Source organism: Scyliorhinus canicula, chromosome 4 (genome assembly GCF_902713615.1).
Source record: "Scyliorhinus canicula chromosome 4, sScyCan1.1, whole genome shotgun sequence".
NCBI classification, from domain to species: Eukaryota; Metazoa; Chordata; class Chondrichthyes; order Carcharhiniformes; family Scyliorhinidae; genus Scyliorhinus; species Scyliorhinus canicula.
Window position 1 is genome coordinate 130,292,320 of NC_052149.1, and position 16,828 is coordinate 130,309,147.

General features: G+C 48.6%; 1 protein-coding gene across 1 annotated transcript in view; it reads right to left on the reverse strand.

Moving 5' to 3' along the window:
- The window catches only part of LOC119964246 (probable voltage-dependent R-type calcium channel subunit alpha-1E), a 1,062,240-nt gene extending 1,049,724 nt beyond the window's left edge, over positions 1–12,516 (reverse strand). The window contains exon 1 of the mRNA XM_038793526.1: positions 12,215–12,516. Within this exon, the coding sequence (XP_038649454.1) occupies positions 12,215–12,477 (263 nt within the window). The 5' untranslated portion in view covers positions 12,478–12,516. The remainder of the gene's footprint in view (positions 1–12,214) is intronic.
- Between the last annotated feature and the right edge of the window lie 4,312 nt (positions 12,517–16,828).

Genomic DNA, 16,828 nt, shown 5'->3' on the forward strand with positions numbered 1-16,828 from the left:
TGTGTGTGTGTATTTTATCTTACCTCAGGTTTGCTGCACGAGGAATTAATAGAAGATTAGGACATTGCAAATTTAAGGGTTGGGGAAAATATGCCACCGTTTATAAAGGAACCCCTTCCTGTTGATGACAGCAGCCAAGTTTACTGTTTCAGAATCAGTAACATAGCTGGTTCTTGAGGAATCTACCAAAGTAGCACAATAGACAAAGCAGGTAGAAAACAAAGCTTAGGTTTATTTGCAGTGCGCAAGAATCTCCACTCGCCGAAGGGTCTCCCTTTCCGCCCTGCACCTAGGTTGGAGTTTCTATACCAGTGATCTCACCCCTTGTAAAGAGGAAGCCTCACCCCCATTACTGTGGAAATTTATATTCAGTGGAGGTCATGGGGAATCTGATAGTCCTGGTGCAGTGATCTCCATGAGGGTTATAACACCCCTACCCCTCCACAAGTCCGGGGATATGCCCATGTTTGCGGACGGGCCCAAGGAACCCCTACTCTCCTTGGCCTGGGAACGGCCTTGGGGCACACCCAGGTGACATCCGGAGGTGTATACCAAACTGGGGAGCGGTGTTTTCGTGCAGCACACATGAGCAGGTTCGGCAGAATGGAGGCGGCTGTTGGCGCCGTCATGACACGAGCTCCAAAAATGGCAATATATCCATCTCGGTCTCAGCATCAGAGCTTAGCGGGACCTTGGCATCCTTGATGTCTGAATTCGGCTTCTCCACAGCAGGCCAGAGACAATGCTGGCAGCTGGGGCGGAGGTGGTAACTCGAGCTGAGGATGGTTTCTGTCAGGAACCTCCAGAATCGGATCTGGCATCTGAAAGATGCGCCCACGGACATGATCCACGTGCCGATTTGACTTGCGCCCATGTGCCCGCACTCGATAAGGAACCGGTCCTGTCTGGGCTGGCACGGAACCCAGGATCCATGTGGCGCCTTCTCCAAAGTTGCAGACATACACCAGGTCCCCCAAAGTGAAAGTGTGCAATGGCGTCCGCCGGCCTGCATCTATCCTCGTCCTGGAGGATTATCCTGCCAATGTCCATGAGAACCAAACTCAAATGCTTCAGAAGGCGGCGATCCACCACCATTTCAGCTGGAGTGACGCCTGTCGTGGCGTGCGCTTTGTCCGGTAACAAAATAGGAATTGCGGCAGACAAGTCACCCAGGAACCTAAGGCATGCTTTGTAATTCAGTTTTCTGGACAGTTTGATCTGCTAATCCATACAACGCTGGGTGGTACGGGGCGGTACGCACGTGTCGTATGCTGTTTGCGGTCATGAATGCCCCAAACTCCACAGTCGTGAAAGCCATTCCATTGTTTGAGACCAGCACCTCTGATATCCCGTGGGTGCTAAAAGATTGCCACAGCCTGTTGATGGTGGCTTGAGCTGTCATAACTTACATTTTATGGTCCTCCATCCACTTTAATTGGGTGACCACAACAATGAGGAACCTAGCTCCCTGATTTGATTTAGATTTATTGTCACGTGTACCGAGGTACAGTGAAAAGTATTGTTTTGCGTACAGTCCAGGCAGATCGTTCCATACATGAAAAATATAGGACATAAATAAAACACAATGTAAATATATAGGCATAGACATCGGGTGAAGCAAACAGAGTGTAGTACTACAACAATAGAGAAGATGCATAGAGCGATCAGTTCAGCCCCTAAAAGGATCATTCAGGAGTCTGGTAACAGCGGGGAAGGAGCTGTTTTTGAACCTGTTTGTGCGTGTTCTCAGACTTTTGTAGCTCCTGCCCAATGGAAGAAGTTGAAAGAGAGATTAACCCGGGCGGGAGTGGTCTTTGATTATGCTGCCCACTTTCCCAAAGCGGTGTATTCAGAGTCAATTGGTGGGAGGCGGGTTCGTGTGGTGGACTGGGCTGTGTTCACAACTCTCTTATAGTCTTGGGCCGAGCAGTTGCCATACCAGACTGTGATTTCTATGGTGCATCAATAGAAGTTCGTAAGAGTCAATGTGGTCATGCCGAATTTTGTTAATTTCCTGAGGAAGTAGAGGTGCTGTTGTGCTTTCTTGGTAATAGCGCGACGTGGGTGGATCAGGACAGATTATTGGTGATGTGTGCACCTAGGAATTTGAAGCTGTCAACCATCTCCACCTCAGCATCATTGATGCAGACAGGGGTGTATGACATTTCGCTTCCTGAAGTCAATGACCAGCTCCTTAGTTTTGTTGACATTGGGACAGAGATTGTTATTGCGCCACACCACTAGTTCTCGATCTGTCTCCTGTCCTCGGAATCATTGTTGTTTGAGATTTGCCCACTTTGATTCTGTCAACAGCAGAGCTCCTGGACCACTTGCTCCGCACTCTCACAGGAGATGCCAATTTCCATGGTGCGTTGTAAAGTCCGGTCAGTCACAGCCAGCAGTGTTCTATGTGTATCGGCATCGCGAATTCCACACATGAACCTGTCCTGCAACGGCTCAATTGAGTGTGGCACCAAATTCACAGGTTTCAGCCCATTTGTGGAGGCGAGCCAGGAGGTCACTAGTTGATACTGACTGGGTCTGACTGGGGTATGAAATCAGAATTGCCGGACGGTAAACGGTGGCTTTGGGTCAAAATGCCCCTTCGCTAAGGCCACGAATGTGGCAAATGACCAGATACCGGCGCATGGAGGTGGGTGAGGCTCTTTATCAGGTTGTACATGGGCTCACCACAGGTTGTGAGTAATACCACAGTTTGTCGCTCATCCCTAACAATCCCATTGGTGCAAAAAAAATTGCATGCGCTCGACATATTGTCCCCAGTCATCGACACCTGCTTGAAATGTTTCGAGCTTACCGATATGCAGCATCTCACCGGATGGATGTGAGGCCTCACTAGGCTCTGGAGTGTAGCACCTGATGCTGATGGCAGCTCCACTTTATTCTCGTCGCCAGTGTGAAAGCCGCCAATGTAGCACACATGGGCCAAGTAGGTAGAACAGTTGGATTTATTTGCAGTACACAAGAATCATCACTCCCCAAAGTGTCTCCCTCCTCAATCTGCACCCAGGTCGGGGTTTTTATACCAGTGATCTTACCCCTGGTAAAGGGGAAGACCCGCCCCGGTACTGGGGAAGTTCATATTCAGTTGAGGTCATGGAGACTCTGATAGTCCGGTGCAGTGACCTTCGCGAGAATCATAATATTCCCATTGTCATGATAGCCACCAACCATTTCAATGCCCCCATTTTCCAGTCAAAGTGCTATTGCCTGTGAGTCAGCCATACCCAGCGGACATGCAGGAGTACAGGAAACAGTGTTATGACATCTTGAGTGAGTGCACGATCAATTTCCACAGACCCCGGAGTGCCAACATAAGTGAATTAACCAATAATTTGTGTATTTTCCTGAGATCATAGACCCTCGACTGCTCCAATGACTTACAGGCACCAGGGTTGTAAGTAAAACATTAAAAAAAACTTTAATTATAATAATTGGGCAGCACGGTAGCATGGTGGTTAGCATAAATGCTTCACAGCTCCAGGGTCCCAGGTTCGATTCCCGGCTGGGTCACTGTCTGCAGAGTCTGCACGTCCTCCCCGTGTGTGCGTGGGTTTCCTCCGGGTGCTCCGGTTTCCTCCCACAGTCCAAAGATGTGCGGGTTAGGTGGATTGGCCATGCTAAATTGCCCGTAGTGTCCTAAAAAGTAAGGTTAAGGGGGGGTTGTTGGGTTGTGGGTATAGGGTGGATACGTGGGTTTGAGTAGGGTGATTATTACTCGGCACAACATTGAGGGCCGAAGGGCCTGTTCTGTGCTGTACTGTTCTATGTTCTATGTTCTATGTTCTATAAGGTAAACATGTAATGGAAATAATAGAACTATGATCTGACTATTCCCCAATACCCTGTCCAACCCTCCACCCAGATACATGCAAGATAGGCACACGGTGAACGGGGTAGGAAAGGTTAAAAATATCATGGATTAAGAGGGGTGAGATGCATCTTTGCTGCTGAGGTAGTTGTCTTTGTAGTTGCCAATCTTCAAATCGTTGGTTGGTTTGGACCTTTTAGAATCTGCCTTCAATTAGCCCTCGCAAGTTGCAGGAGTTCCTCTGGCGAGTCACCTTCACTTGTACAAGCCTCCACCAGATTGACTGTCAGTCTCACTGAGATAGTACCAGAATTCCTGAGAGTTAACAGCAAGTGCACCGCCCACTCTGCCTTTCAGCTGCTTGTCTGGTGTTTGTGTGGAGTTTTTGTCTGCGGTATAGAGAGAGAGAAAAGGGCCTGGACTTCTTGGATTCTCAGGCGAGATATCGGCTTTTCCCAGCCTTTCTCACAGAGATCTAAACTTGCACACGCCTGGCTGGAAAGGGAATTCTTGCACCATTTAAATCAGGAATTAAACCTTCACAGGTGTGATAGAGTGTCCAGTTCTGCTCATTCCAGCTGAGATACCAGAGAGCGAAAAAGTTCCAGCCTTTCTGGGAGAGATATTTATCAGGCATCCGCCAACGTTCTTTCTCAGAATGAAAACTGAAAGCAAAAATGGAACCTGCCTTCAGCTCCAGAATCTTCGGAAAGGCTCCACCAATCAAGATCAAGAATTCAATAACTCCCAGATTTCCAGAAGAGGGGATTGGTTGCTAGACAAGTCCATCACCATGGCACCACGAGCTAGGCCGCAGAGCACACTTCATCATGGAGTGTGCCTGACCAGTTCAAATAGCAGCTTGCAGCGGGGGGGGGGGAGATGGGGGAGGGGGTGGGGGGGGTGGGGCGGGGGGGGGATGGGGGGGGGGGGGGTGGGGGGATGGGGGGAGTGGGGGGGGGGGGGGGGGGGGGGCGGGGGGAGCAGTGTCCAGCTCAAAATCAAAACTCGGTAGTTTTAAAAACTGCCAGTAGGACAGGCTTTAGAAAGGAAACTAGGATCAGACAAGGATTTAAAAGAGATTTATAATATAATAGCCATGCGCCAGGTTGTGGTTGTGGTAGATCTGGTTCAGAAATGTGGATATCCCGGAATGTGTGTGCGATTGATATTGAAACAGAAGTCGATGACATTGAGCTGGAAGATTGAGATGCAGTCAGTCATGGGGCAAGAAAAACAGCTTTTGGAAGCTGAGAGTAACAGGGCCGAAGATTTAATTCCACTGCCACAGTAGAAAGGAAAGTTTTTCATCATTGATACAGCTGCTGCTGGAGAGAACTGGAAATAGGGTCAGATTTATACTGTTGTGTTATACTGCAGTACAAATTTCATCCTATTTCCAGTTCTCTTCAGCTCTGACAGAGTCATCCAGGCTCAAAAAGTTCCCTTCTCTCTCCACAGATGCTGTCAGAGCTGCTGAGAATGTCCAATGTTTTCTGTTTTTGCTGAGTTTGATTAAGCCTGACGTCCATAGCAAATTTAGAGAAAAGAGAGACTAAATCATGATACTCAAGACCGAGCCCAGTGTCAGTCATGGTGAAATGCCAACGAGGTGAAGTATGTGATTGGAGTTGTTGGGAAGTGATGAGGTGCATTCACATATCTCGTGAAGATTGGAGCAGGAATGTTGACATCACCGGCTAAGGCCACTTTTATTTCCCATCCCTCATTGCCCCTGAGAAGGTGGTGGTGAGCCGCCTTCTTGAATCATTGTAGTCCATGTGGTGTAGGCACACCCACAGTGCTGTTAGTGAAGGAACTCCAGGACCAGGTAGATTAATGAGGATGAGGTTGAGTATGTTTTTCCCTCCTTCCTCACTAACTGTCCTTTGGAACCCAACCAACCAGCTCAGTCAGTAGTGGTGCTACCAAGCCACATATGGTGATGGACATTGAAGAGCTTTGATAACCTCGGTGCTTCTTCCAAGGAGGGATCAACATGGAGGAGTACTGATACATCAGCTGAGGGAAGGGGCTGGTGGCAGTAGGTGGTGATCAGCAGGAGGTTTCCTCTAGAGTCCAATATTCAGAGCGAGAAGAGGAAGAGTGAGGGAATGAGATAAGAAGATGTGAATTAACCCATGGGTGGCGCGGTAGCACAGTGGTTAGCACGCTTGCTTCACAGCGCCAGGGTCTCAGGTTCGATTCCCCGCTGGGTCACTGTCTGTGTGGAGTCTGCAGGTTCTCCCCGTGTCTGCGTGGATTTCCTACGGGTGCTCCGGTTTCCTCCCACAAATCCAGAAAGACGTGGGGCTGGATTATCCACAATTGGGGCTGTGTCCGCATGCCGGCATAAAAACACAGGCGGTGCACTCCCGAGTTTCCCGGGGAGCTTCACGCAGCTTTGGCTGTGGATACGGGCCCCCACACTTCCGGTTCCGAGTCAGCACATGTGCATGGCGGCGGCCTCCAGCGGCCACGCTGAGCTCCATGGCGGACTCGGGCCGTGGACCAATACAAACAAACCAGCCCCCCCCCCCCCCCCCCCCCCCCCCCCGGATCAGCCGCATGACCCTACATGGAGCAGACCTGATCGCTGCCGAGGCCGCCCATAAGACACCGCCCCCACCTGGCGGCGGCGGACTGAGTCCCGACCGGCCAGACCATATTAGTTCCACGCCGTCGGGAACTCGGCCAGTCGGGAGCGGAGTATCGCTGGGCAGGCCTCTGGCAATGGCCCCCTCCAGCCACGCGGCGTAATTCGCAGATGCACGGATATTTAGGGCACGGAGAATCGCCGGAGTGGCGCCGGGCCCGATTCCGTCAGGAACTTCGATTCTCCGACACCGTGCCAAACACAATTTTGGCACAGGGCTGTGGAGAATCCAGCTCGTGCTGTTAGGTAATTTTGACACTCTGAATTCTCCCTCCTTGCACCAGAACAAGCGGCGGAATGTGGCACCGTAACTTCATTGCAGTGTGAATGTAAGCCTACGTGTGACAATAAAGATTATTATTATTATATAAAACCCTCAAAATGAGATTGCTTTAGACATAGAACAGTACAGCCCCTTCGGCCCTCGATGTTGTGCCGAGCAATGATCACCCTACTTAAACCCACATAACCCGTATACCCGTAACCCAACAATCCCCCCATTAACCTTACACTACGGGCAATTTAGCATGGCCAATCCACCTAACCCGCACATCTTTGGACTGTGGGAGGAAACCGGAGCACCCGGAGGAAACCCACGCACACACGGGGAGGACGTGCAGACTCCACACAGACAGTGACCCAGCCGGGAATCGAACCTGGGACCCTGGAGCTGTGAAGCATTGATGCTAACCACCATGCTACCGTGAGGCCTAAGGGAATTGGAAGAAGAGGTACAGCATGGGGTTTAATACAGAGTAAAGCTGTATTATAAATTGTCCCCCAAAAAAACTCAGGACAGGTAAAGCACAGGGTCAGATGCAGAGTAAACCTCCCTCTACACTGTGCTCATCAATCACTCCCAGGACAGGTACAGCACGGGATTAGAAAAAGAGTAAAGCTCCCTCTACGCTGTCCCCATCAAACACTCCAAGGAGAGGTACAGCACGGGGTTAGATACAGAGTAAAGCTCCCTCTATACTGTCTCCATCAAACACTCCCAGGACAGGTACAGCACAGGGTTAGATACAGAGTAAAGCTCCCTCTATACTGTCCCCATCAAACACTCCCAGGACAGGTATAGCAGAGGGTTAGATACAGAGTAAAGCTCCCTCTATACTGTCTCCATCAAACACTCCCAGGACCGGTACAGCACAGGGTTAGATACAGAGTAAAGCTCCCTCTATACTGTCTCCATCAAACAACCTCAGGGCAGGTACAGCACGGGGTTAAATACAGAATAAAGCTCCCTCTTCATTGTCTCTATCAAACACACCCAAGGCAAATGGCTAAAAGATGCATTAAAAATTCACTGAGGCTGCCTTTTAATTGCTTATTTTGAGGAAGTGCGTCAAGTGGTTGACTGAGGAGTCATCTTTTCAGCTGCTTCATGACTCAGCATCAGTACAGTGTGTGTATGTAAAACTGGAGCACACTATGCAATGTGTCACGTGACAGGATACTTCACACATTGTGAAAAGTTACACCACTGAAGACATCTGCTGTTCTGCAGGCGTTCCATAACACAGCTTAACTAATCACGGCAGCTTTGAAACAGGAGGCATTTCCACCAATTCTCCATTCCTTACCTGTGGCTGCTGTGTGTGTGTGTGCTACCTATAAGAAGCACTGTAGTAACTCACCAAGACTTTCAAAGGACAAAGAACAAAGAACAATACAGCACAGGAACAGGCCCTTCAGCCCTCCAAGCCTCCGCGGTCAAGATACCAACCTTTGCCAAAATCCCTCAGCACTTCCTTGTGCCATATCCCTCTATACCCACCCTATCCATGTATTTGTCGAGATGCCTTTAGAACGCCATTAATGTATCTGTTTCCACAACCTCCCCTGGCAGCGCATTCCAGGCACTCACCACCCTCTCTGTAAAAACACCTGCCTCGCATATTTCTCTAAACTTTGCCCCCTGGACCTTAAACCGATGCCCCCTGATGACTGACCCCTCCACCCTGGGAAAGTGTGCCCGCCCAGCCACTCTATCCATGCCCCTCATAATCTTGGAGACCTCTATCAGGTCACCCCTCAACCCCCGTCGTTCTAATGAAAACAGTCTGAGTCTATTCAGCCTCTCCATATAGATAACCAGAAGGTAAACCCCTTCTGCACCCTCTCCAAAGTTTCCACAGCCTTCTGGTAGTGTGGCGACCAGAATTGTGTGCAATATTCCAAGTGCGGCCTTATACAACTCTATACAACTATAGCATGACTTGCCAGTTTTTATACTTGATGCCCCGTCCAATGAAGGCAAGTATTCCATATGCTTTCTTGACTACCTTGTCCACTTGTGTTGCCACTTTCAAAGATCTGTGGACTTGCCGCCCAGATCTCTCTGACTTTCTATTATCCTGAGAGTTTTGCCATTTACTGTATATTTCCCCTCTATGTTAGACCTACCAAACTGCATTACCTCACATTGTCCGGATTAAACTCCATTTGCCTTTTCTCTGCCCAAGTCTCCAACCTATCTATGTCCTGCTGTATCTTCTGACAATCCTCAACACTATCTGCCACTCCATCAACCTTGGTGTCATCCGTGAACTTACTAATCAGACCAGCTACGTTTTCCTCAAAATTGTTTATGTATACTACAAACAACTGCCATGTGAGAGTACCTTTAAGAAATGGTGTTTATAAATGGGTGTGTATATAAATATCTGTAGTGAGATTACCTTTAAGAAATGGGTGTTTACTACTGCAGTGATGTCAGAGAGTGGGTGGAGCTGGGCTGTCTGTCAGCTTTTTACTTTTGTTTTAGGCTGTTTACTGCAGGGTGTGATTTAGTTTCGTTTTTAGAGCTGGATAGCTGCAGTCACAGCCAGAAGTGGTATTCGTCTCTCTCTCTGTAATCTAAAGAATGTAAATCGATCCTTTGTTGATTTAAAACTAATAACTGCTCTTAGTAGTGACTTTAACCTGATGTGCTTCTGCTGAAAGTTTTTTTTACATCTTCTGGATGTTAAAAGGACAGCTTAAGAATTACTTAGTGTTGTATTCTTTGGGGGCTGTATTTGAATTAATGGTTGCTAAGATGTTCACTGTATGTTTTAAAAAGATTAACTTAAGTTCATAGAATAAATATTGTTTTGTTTTAAAAAATACTTTTCCATTTATGCTGTACCACACCTGTAGAATGGGCCGTGTGCTCCCTATACAACAATCTATTAAAAGTTGTGGGTCAGGTGAACTCCATGATACACGTTGGGGTTCTCTAAACCCTGGCCCATAACACAATAGAGGCCCAAGCACAGATCCCTGCGGGATGCCACTCGTCACAACCTTCCATTCAGAAAAATACCTTTCTACTGCTACTCTTTGCCTTCTGTGACCGAGGCAGTTCTGTATCCATCTTACCACCTCACCTCTGACTTCCTGATAGCATGGCACAAACCAACTCCCTCTACCATGACTGCACTGTGGACTATCCTTAATTGATTGATAGGAGAGAAACAGACTGTTCATCTCAACAGCACTGTGCCTGTGTTCCTGCTCCATAATGTTTAAATCCTGACTTGGAAATATATCACCCGCCGTTCCTCCACTGCCGCTGGGTCAAATTCCTGGTGCTTGCTCCCTAATAGTACTGTGGGTGTACCTACACCACATGGTGTACAGCAGTTCAAGAAGGCAGCTCACCATCACCTTCTCAAAGGCAATTCGGGATGTGTAATAAAGGCTGGCTGAGCCAGTGACGCCCACATTCCCTAAATAAATAAAAGTACAGAGGAACCATTTCTTCTAGTGAGAACGTCTAGGAGGAGAGGACATAAACTTAAAATTAGAATTAAAATGAGACCTGCTCTTGCAACCACAGTAATAATATGACTTGTCCAGTGCCGTTTCTGGTCGATGGGAACCAGCAGGATGTTGATGGTGCAGGGTTCAGTGATGCTGATGTTACTGAATGTCAAAGGGAGATATTTTTGTTGGAGCCTGGCACAGGGGAAGCACAGACACCACTTCCTGTCATCTGACTAACATGACCTTTCCCGCAGGAAATGGCTCAGACCGGAGACTTGTCAGGGAGGCCAGAGGGACATTCCCACCTTGGGCCGGGTTAGGGAGTAATCCTGAGCACAGCTCACACACCCAAGGGGAAAAATCTTTCAGCTCCAGTTGCAAAAGGCTCATTCTCCAATAACAGCTCCACTCCGTGTCTACTAATTCTCTATTCTACTCCTGACAGTTACCCGTACAGCCCCCGCCTGGCTGCCCATACACTTCACCCCAAGCCAGGCTCCATTATCCCACTCAAGGAGAAAACATGACAGTCAATTCATGCACAGAAAGATCCCACAAACAGCGATGAACAGATACCTGTTTTCTTCTGACTCTGAACAATAACTGTTGGCCCAGCTTCACCACTGACAACTACCATACTCGTCTTCCAAATGGTGTGCAAGTGAGTACCTCCTCTCCCTCTCACACTCTCCTTCCTCAGCCTCAGATCCCTCCCTCCCTTTCCCCTCCCTCAGTCTCCCCTCCCTCAGGCTTCCTTTTTTAGTCTCCTTCTCTCCACCCTTCCTCAGTCTCCAATCCTTCCCTCCCACTTTCCTCCCTAATTCTCTCTCTCTCTTCCCTCCCATCTCCCCCTCACTCACCTCACCCTCTGTTTCCTTCCTTCAGTCATGCCTCCCTCTGTCTCCTCACCCTCAATCTCTCCTCTGACAGTCGGCCCTCCCTCAGTCACCTCCCTCAGTCTCCTCTTCCTCAGTCACTCCTCCCTCAGCCTCCCCTCCATCAGTCAGCCCTCCCTCAGTTTCCCACCCTCAGTCTCCCCTCCCTCAGTCACTCCTCCCTCAATCAGCCCTTCCTCAGTCTCCCCACTCTCAGTCTCCCCTCCCTCAGTCACTCCTCCCTCAGTCTCCACTCCCTCAGTCAGCCCTCCCTCAGTCTCCCCTCCCTCAGTCACCTCAGCCTCATCTCCCCTCCCTCAGTCACTCCTTCCTCAGTCAGCTGGGCCTGTTCCTCTGCTGTAATTTTCTTTGTTCTTTATTCTCCCTCCTTCAATCTATCGTCTCTTCCTTCCCCTCTCTATTTTCCTATTCCCTCTCCCCTCCGTCACTCTCACCTCCATGACTCTCTCTTCCCTCATTCTCTCCTCCTTGCCCCTCTCTTTTCCCTCCTTTTTCCCTCCTTCATACTTTCCTCCTTCACTCTCCTGCCTTACTCTCTCCTCCCTCACTTGCTCTACCATCAATCTCTCCCCCTGACACTCTCACATCTTGTTCCCTCCTCCAACGTTCTCTCCTCCCACACTTTCCTCCCTCACTTGAACCTCCCTCCCTCTCCCCTCCCTTGCTGTTCCCTCCCTCACTCTCTCGCCTCACTTTTACCTTCCTCTCTCCCTCTCTCCTCCTTTGCTCTTCCCTCCCTCACCCGCTCCACTCACCTGCACCTCCCTCCCTCTTCCCTCCCTTGCTCTTACCTCCCTTGCTCTTCCCTCCCTCGCTCTTCCCTCCCTTGCTCTCTCCCCTCTCTCCAGTTTCTGAGCTCAGTTAGAAGTTACTTGCTGCTTGTTCCTGCCTGCGCTTCTTTCTCACTCCCACTGTCTCCAGTCACTTACTCACAACGCTTTTTTAATGAACGATTTGCATTCGATTCACTTGTAATTAAACCATGTTGCATCGTACAATACCCAAAATCAAGGACAACCAATGAGAGGTCAGCAATGACCTGGCTTCCATCTCCAGATGACACCAAGTGACACTTACTCCCATTCCTTACGCTGGGCTTGAGGAGTGCTCTGCATCTTATGCGCCTGATGAGCTTTGATGATATCCCGCTGCTCCACAATGCCTCCTCTTCTCCGCTTTATGACGTGGGGGCTGAGGGGGAAGTCGGGGTCATCAATGGGAAAGGGATTGAGACCCATATTTGGAATATCAAAAAAACTGCTGCCTTCAAAGGTGAAATGTGCATCGAGATCCTGGACTCGAACATCATAGACCGTGTCGTAACTTGCTGCCTTGGACATCAAGTCCTCTGGCCCCGACTGAGGTGGCAGCAGCACGCAGGAATGTTTTTCCATCTCAGCCTGGCCCCTCTCACCCAGGCCTACGTTTCCTGTGTCTTGTGTGGGAAAAAGAAAGTTGTTTGTACTGGACTCCTTTCCAACCCCAAATGTATGATCCAGAACAGAGTGAGTGCTTCCTGATGCAAATCCCAACATTTTTAACACCTTTGAGAGAGAGAGAGAAAAAACAGTGGGTCAAATTCAAACAAAAGCACCTTTGAGAGAGAGAGAGAAAATAGTAAATTCAAACAAAAACATATACTTTTACAGCACATTTAACATCGTAAAACCTCCTGAGGCCTTTCACAAAAGGAATATCAAACAGAATTCGCCATCTTGTCAGATAAGGAAATATTGGGACCAGCGACCAAAATAATGGAATTTGGGGAATGTTTCTGAGGGGGAATGTGAGGTCGAGAGAAGGAGAGGTTCAGGGAGGGAATTCCAGAGCTTGGGGCCCAGGCAGCTGAAGGCACAGCCACCAATGGTGGGGCGATTCTGATCAGGAATGTACAAGAGGCCAGAACTGAAAAAGGGAGATCTCAGAGAGTTGTCGATTTGGAGATGACAGATATAGGGAGCTAGGGTGGAAACTTAGATCCAGGACAAACAGAGTTATTATCTCTGGGTTGTTACCCGTGTCACGTGCTAGCGAGTCGAGGAATAGGGAGAGAGAGCAGTTGAACACGTGGCTGCAGGGATGGTGCAGGAGGGAGGGTTTCAGATTCCTGGACAATTGGGGCTCATTCTGGGGTAGTTGGGACCTCTACAAACGGGATGGTCTACACCTGGACCAGAGGGGTACTAATATCCTGGGGGGGAGGTTTGCTAATGCTCTTCGGGAGGGTTTAAACTACTTCAGCAGATGATTAAGACAAACAATCCAGGAAGAACTGCCCCGGGATCGAGGGGCAGCCTCAGTATTGGGGGGATTCATACCAATCGATTGGTATGAGATCCAATCGATTGACAGTAAGCTCGGGGTCCGCCCAAAAGGGCACGAAGCCCCTGGGACCTATAAAAGTCAGGTCCTAAGTCCAGCTCGCTCTCTTAGCCGGCCCTCCCAGCAGAACACCTTTGCAGCAGCTCTCTAAGAACTTGACCGTGAGAAGGAGAGCCCTGGCCGACAGCTACACCGACAAATAAGTGTCCAACCAACGCACGTTACGAGAATAGACACTCCTGACCCCTTAGCCCGTACCAACTGGGAAGCCTCCAGTACACAAGAAGCTGAGAGTAGTGAGGCCATGAGTAAGGTTTCAAAGTTGCAGGAGTGTACCGGCAGGAAGGAAGGTGGTTTAAAGTGCGTCTACTTCAATGCCAGGAGCATCCGGAATAAGGTGGGTGAGCTTGCGGCATGGGTTAGTACCTGGGACTTCGATGTTGTGGCCATTTCGGAGACATGGATAGAGCAGGGTGAGGAATGGTTGTTGCAGGTGACGGGGTTTAGATATTTCAGTAAGCTCAGGGAAGGTGGTAAGAGAGGGGGAGGGGTGGCATTGTTAGTCAAGGACAGTATTACGGTGGCTGAGAGGACATTTGATGAAGACTCGAATACTGAGGTAGTATGGGCTGAGTTTAGAAACAGGAAAGGAGAGGTCACCCTGTTAGGGGTTTTCTATAGGCCTCCGAAAAGTTCCAGAGATGTAGAGGAAAGGATTGCAAAGATGATTCTGGATAGGAGCGAAAGTAACAGGGTAGTTGTTATGGGGGACTTTAACTTTCCAAATATTGACTGGAAACACTATAGATCGAGTACTTTAGATGGGTCCGTTTTTGTCCAATGTGTGCAGGAGGGTTTCCTGACACAGTATGTAGATAGGCCAACAAGAGGCAAGGTCACATTGGATTTGGTACTGGGTAATGAACCAGGACAGGTGTTAGATTTGGAGGTAGGTGTGCACTTTGGTGACAGTGACCACAATTCGATTACGTTTACTTTAGCGATGGAAAGGGATAAGTATACATCGCAGGGCAAGAGTTATAGCTGGGGGAAAGGCAATTATGATGCGATGAGGCAAGACTTAGGATGCATCGGCTGGAGAGGAAAACTGCAGGAGATGGGCACAATGGAAATGTTCAAGGAACAGCTACTGCGTGCCCTTGATAAGTATGTACCTGTTAGGCAGGGAGGAAGTGGTCGAGCAAAGGAACCATGGGTTACTAAAGCAGTTGAAACACTTGTCAAGAGGAAGAAGGAGGCTTATGTAAAGATGAGACGTGATGGTTCAGTCAGGGCGCTTGAGAGTTACAAATTAGCTAGGAAGGCTCTAAAGAGAGAGCTAAGAAGAGCCAGGAGAGGACATGAGAAGTCTTTGGCAGGTAGGATCAAGGATAACCCTAAAGCTTTCTATAGGTATGTCAGGAATAAAAGAATGACTAAGGTAAGAGTAGGGCCAGTCAAGGACAGTAGTGGGAAGTTGTGCGTGGAGTCCGAGGAGATAGGAGAGGTGCTAAATGAGTATTTTTTGTCTGTATTCAGACAGGAAAAAGACAAAGTTGTCGAGGAGAATACTGAGATACAGGCTACTGGACTAGAAGGGCTTGAGGTTCATAAGGAGGGGGTGTTAGCGATTCTGGAAAGAGTGAAAATAGATAATGTAGCCACTGAAGTTGGCCACTTCCCGACCCAAAATGGCGATTTACAAAGCACACAGGGAAAATTGGACACTTTAAGAAAGACAAGCAGGTTTCAAAATCTTCCTTTGTATTCTGCCTGCAAAGAAAGCAGACAGCACTGAAACCAGCAGTTTGCATATTAATGAGGCGATCCCCGGGAACAATGGATACAACGGTTAGCTACATTTGGGACATTCTATAGCAGGTCAGACTTCCCGGCGCCAACAGGAGTCTGAAACAAAGGAGCGCTTTGCACTCCAGGAAGAACCGCCCCGCGATCGAGGGGCAGCTTCAGTATTGGGGGGATTCATACCAATCGATTGGTATGAGATCCAATCGATTGACAGTAAGCCCGGGGTGCGCCCAAAAGGACGCGAAGCCCCTGGGACATATAAAAATCAGGTCCCAAGTCCAGTTCACTCTCTTAGCCGGCCCTCCCAGCAGAACACCTTTGCAGCAGCTCTCTAAGAACTTGACCGTGAGAAGGAGAGGCCTGGCCAACAGCTACACCGACAAGTAAGTGTCCAACCAACGCACGCTACGGGAATAGACACTCCTGACCCCTTAGCCCGTACCAACTGGGAAGCCTGCAGTCTCAGGACAGAACAAGAGGCCATTGTTCCCTGATCCAGTGGGTTCCCTTATCAAAGATAAGTATTGGCTCATAGTGGTAGGAATAGTTTAGTATTAGTATTAGTTGCATGAGTATCAATTCACTGTGTAATAATAAATGTGTTTGATTGAACCTTACTAACTGGTGTATGGAGTCATTGATCTGAACTTGAACCTCGTGGTGGTATCATAAGGATACCTGGCGACTCTAGAGCTAAGGAATAAAACAGAGCCAATTGAGTGCAAAGCGCTCTCACCAGAACGAGCAACATAAGTCCCCTGGGCCGGATGGGATTTATCCTAGGATTCTCTGGGAAGCTAGGGAGGAGATTGCTGAGCATTTGGCTTTGATCTTTAAGTCATCTTTGTCCACAGGAATAGTGCCAGAAGACTGGAGGATAGCAAATGTTGTCCCCTTGTTCAGAAAGGGGAGTAGAGATAACCCCGGTAACTATAGACCAGTGAGCCTTACTTCTGTTGTGGGAAAAGTCTTGGAAAGGTTTATAAGAGATAGGATGTATAATCATCTGGAAAGGAATAATTTGATTAGAGATAGTCAACATGGTTTTGTGAAGGGTAGGTCGTGCCTCACAAACCCCATTGAGTTCTTCGAGAAGGTGACCAAACAGGTGGATTTCAGTAAAGCGTTTGATAAGGTTCCCCACGGAAGGCTATTGCAGAAAATACACAGGCATGGGATTCAGGGTGATTTAGCAGTTTGGATCAGAAATTGGCTAGCTGATAGAAGACAAAGAGTGGTGGTTGATGGGAAATGCTCTGACTGGTGTTCAGTTACTAGTGGTGAGCCACAAGGATCTGTTTTAGGGCCGTTGCTGTTTGTCATTTTTATAAATGACCTGGAGGAGGGCGTAGAAGGATGGGTGAGTAAATTTGCAGATGACACTAAAGTCGGTGGAGTCGTGGACAGTGCAGAAGGATGTTACAAGTTACAGAGGGACATAGATAAGCTGCAGAGCTGGGCTGAGAGATGGCAAATGGAGTTTAATGCAGAAAAGTGTGAGGTGATTAATTTTGGAAGGAATAACAGGAAGACAGAGTACTGGGCTAATGGTAAGATTCT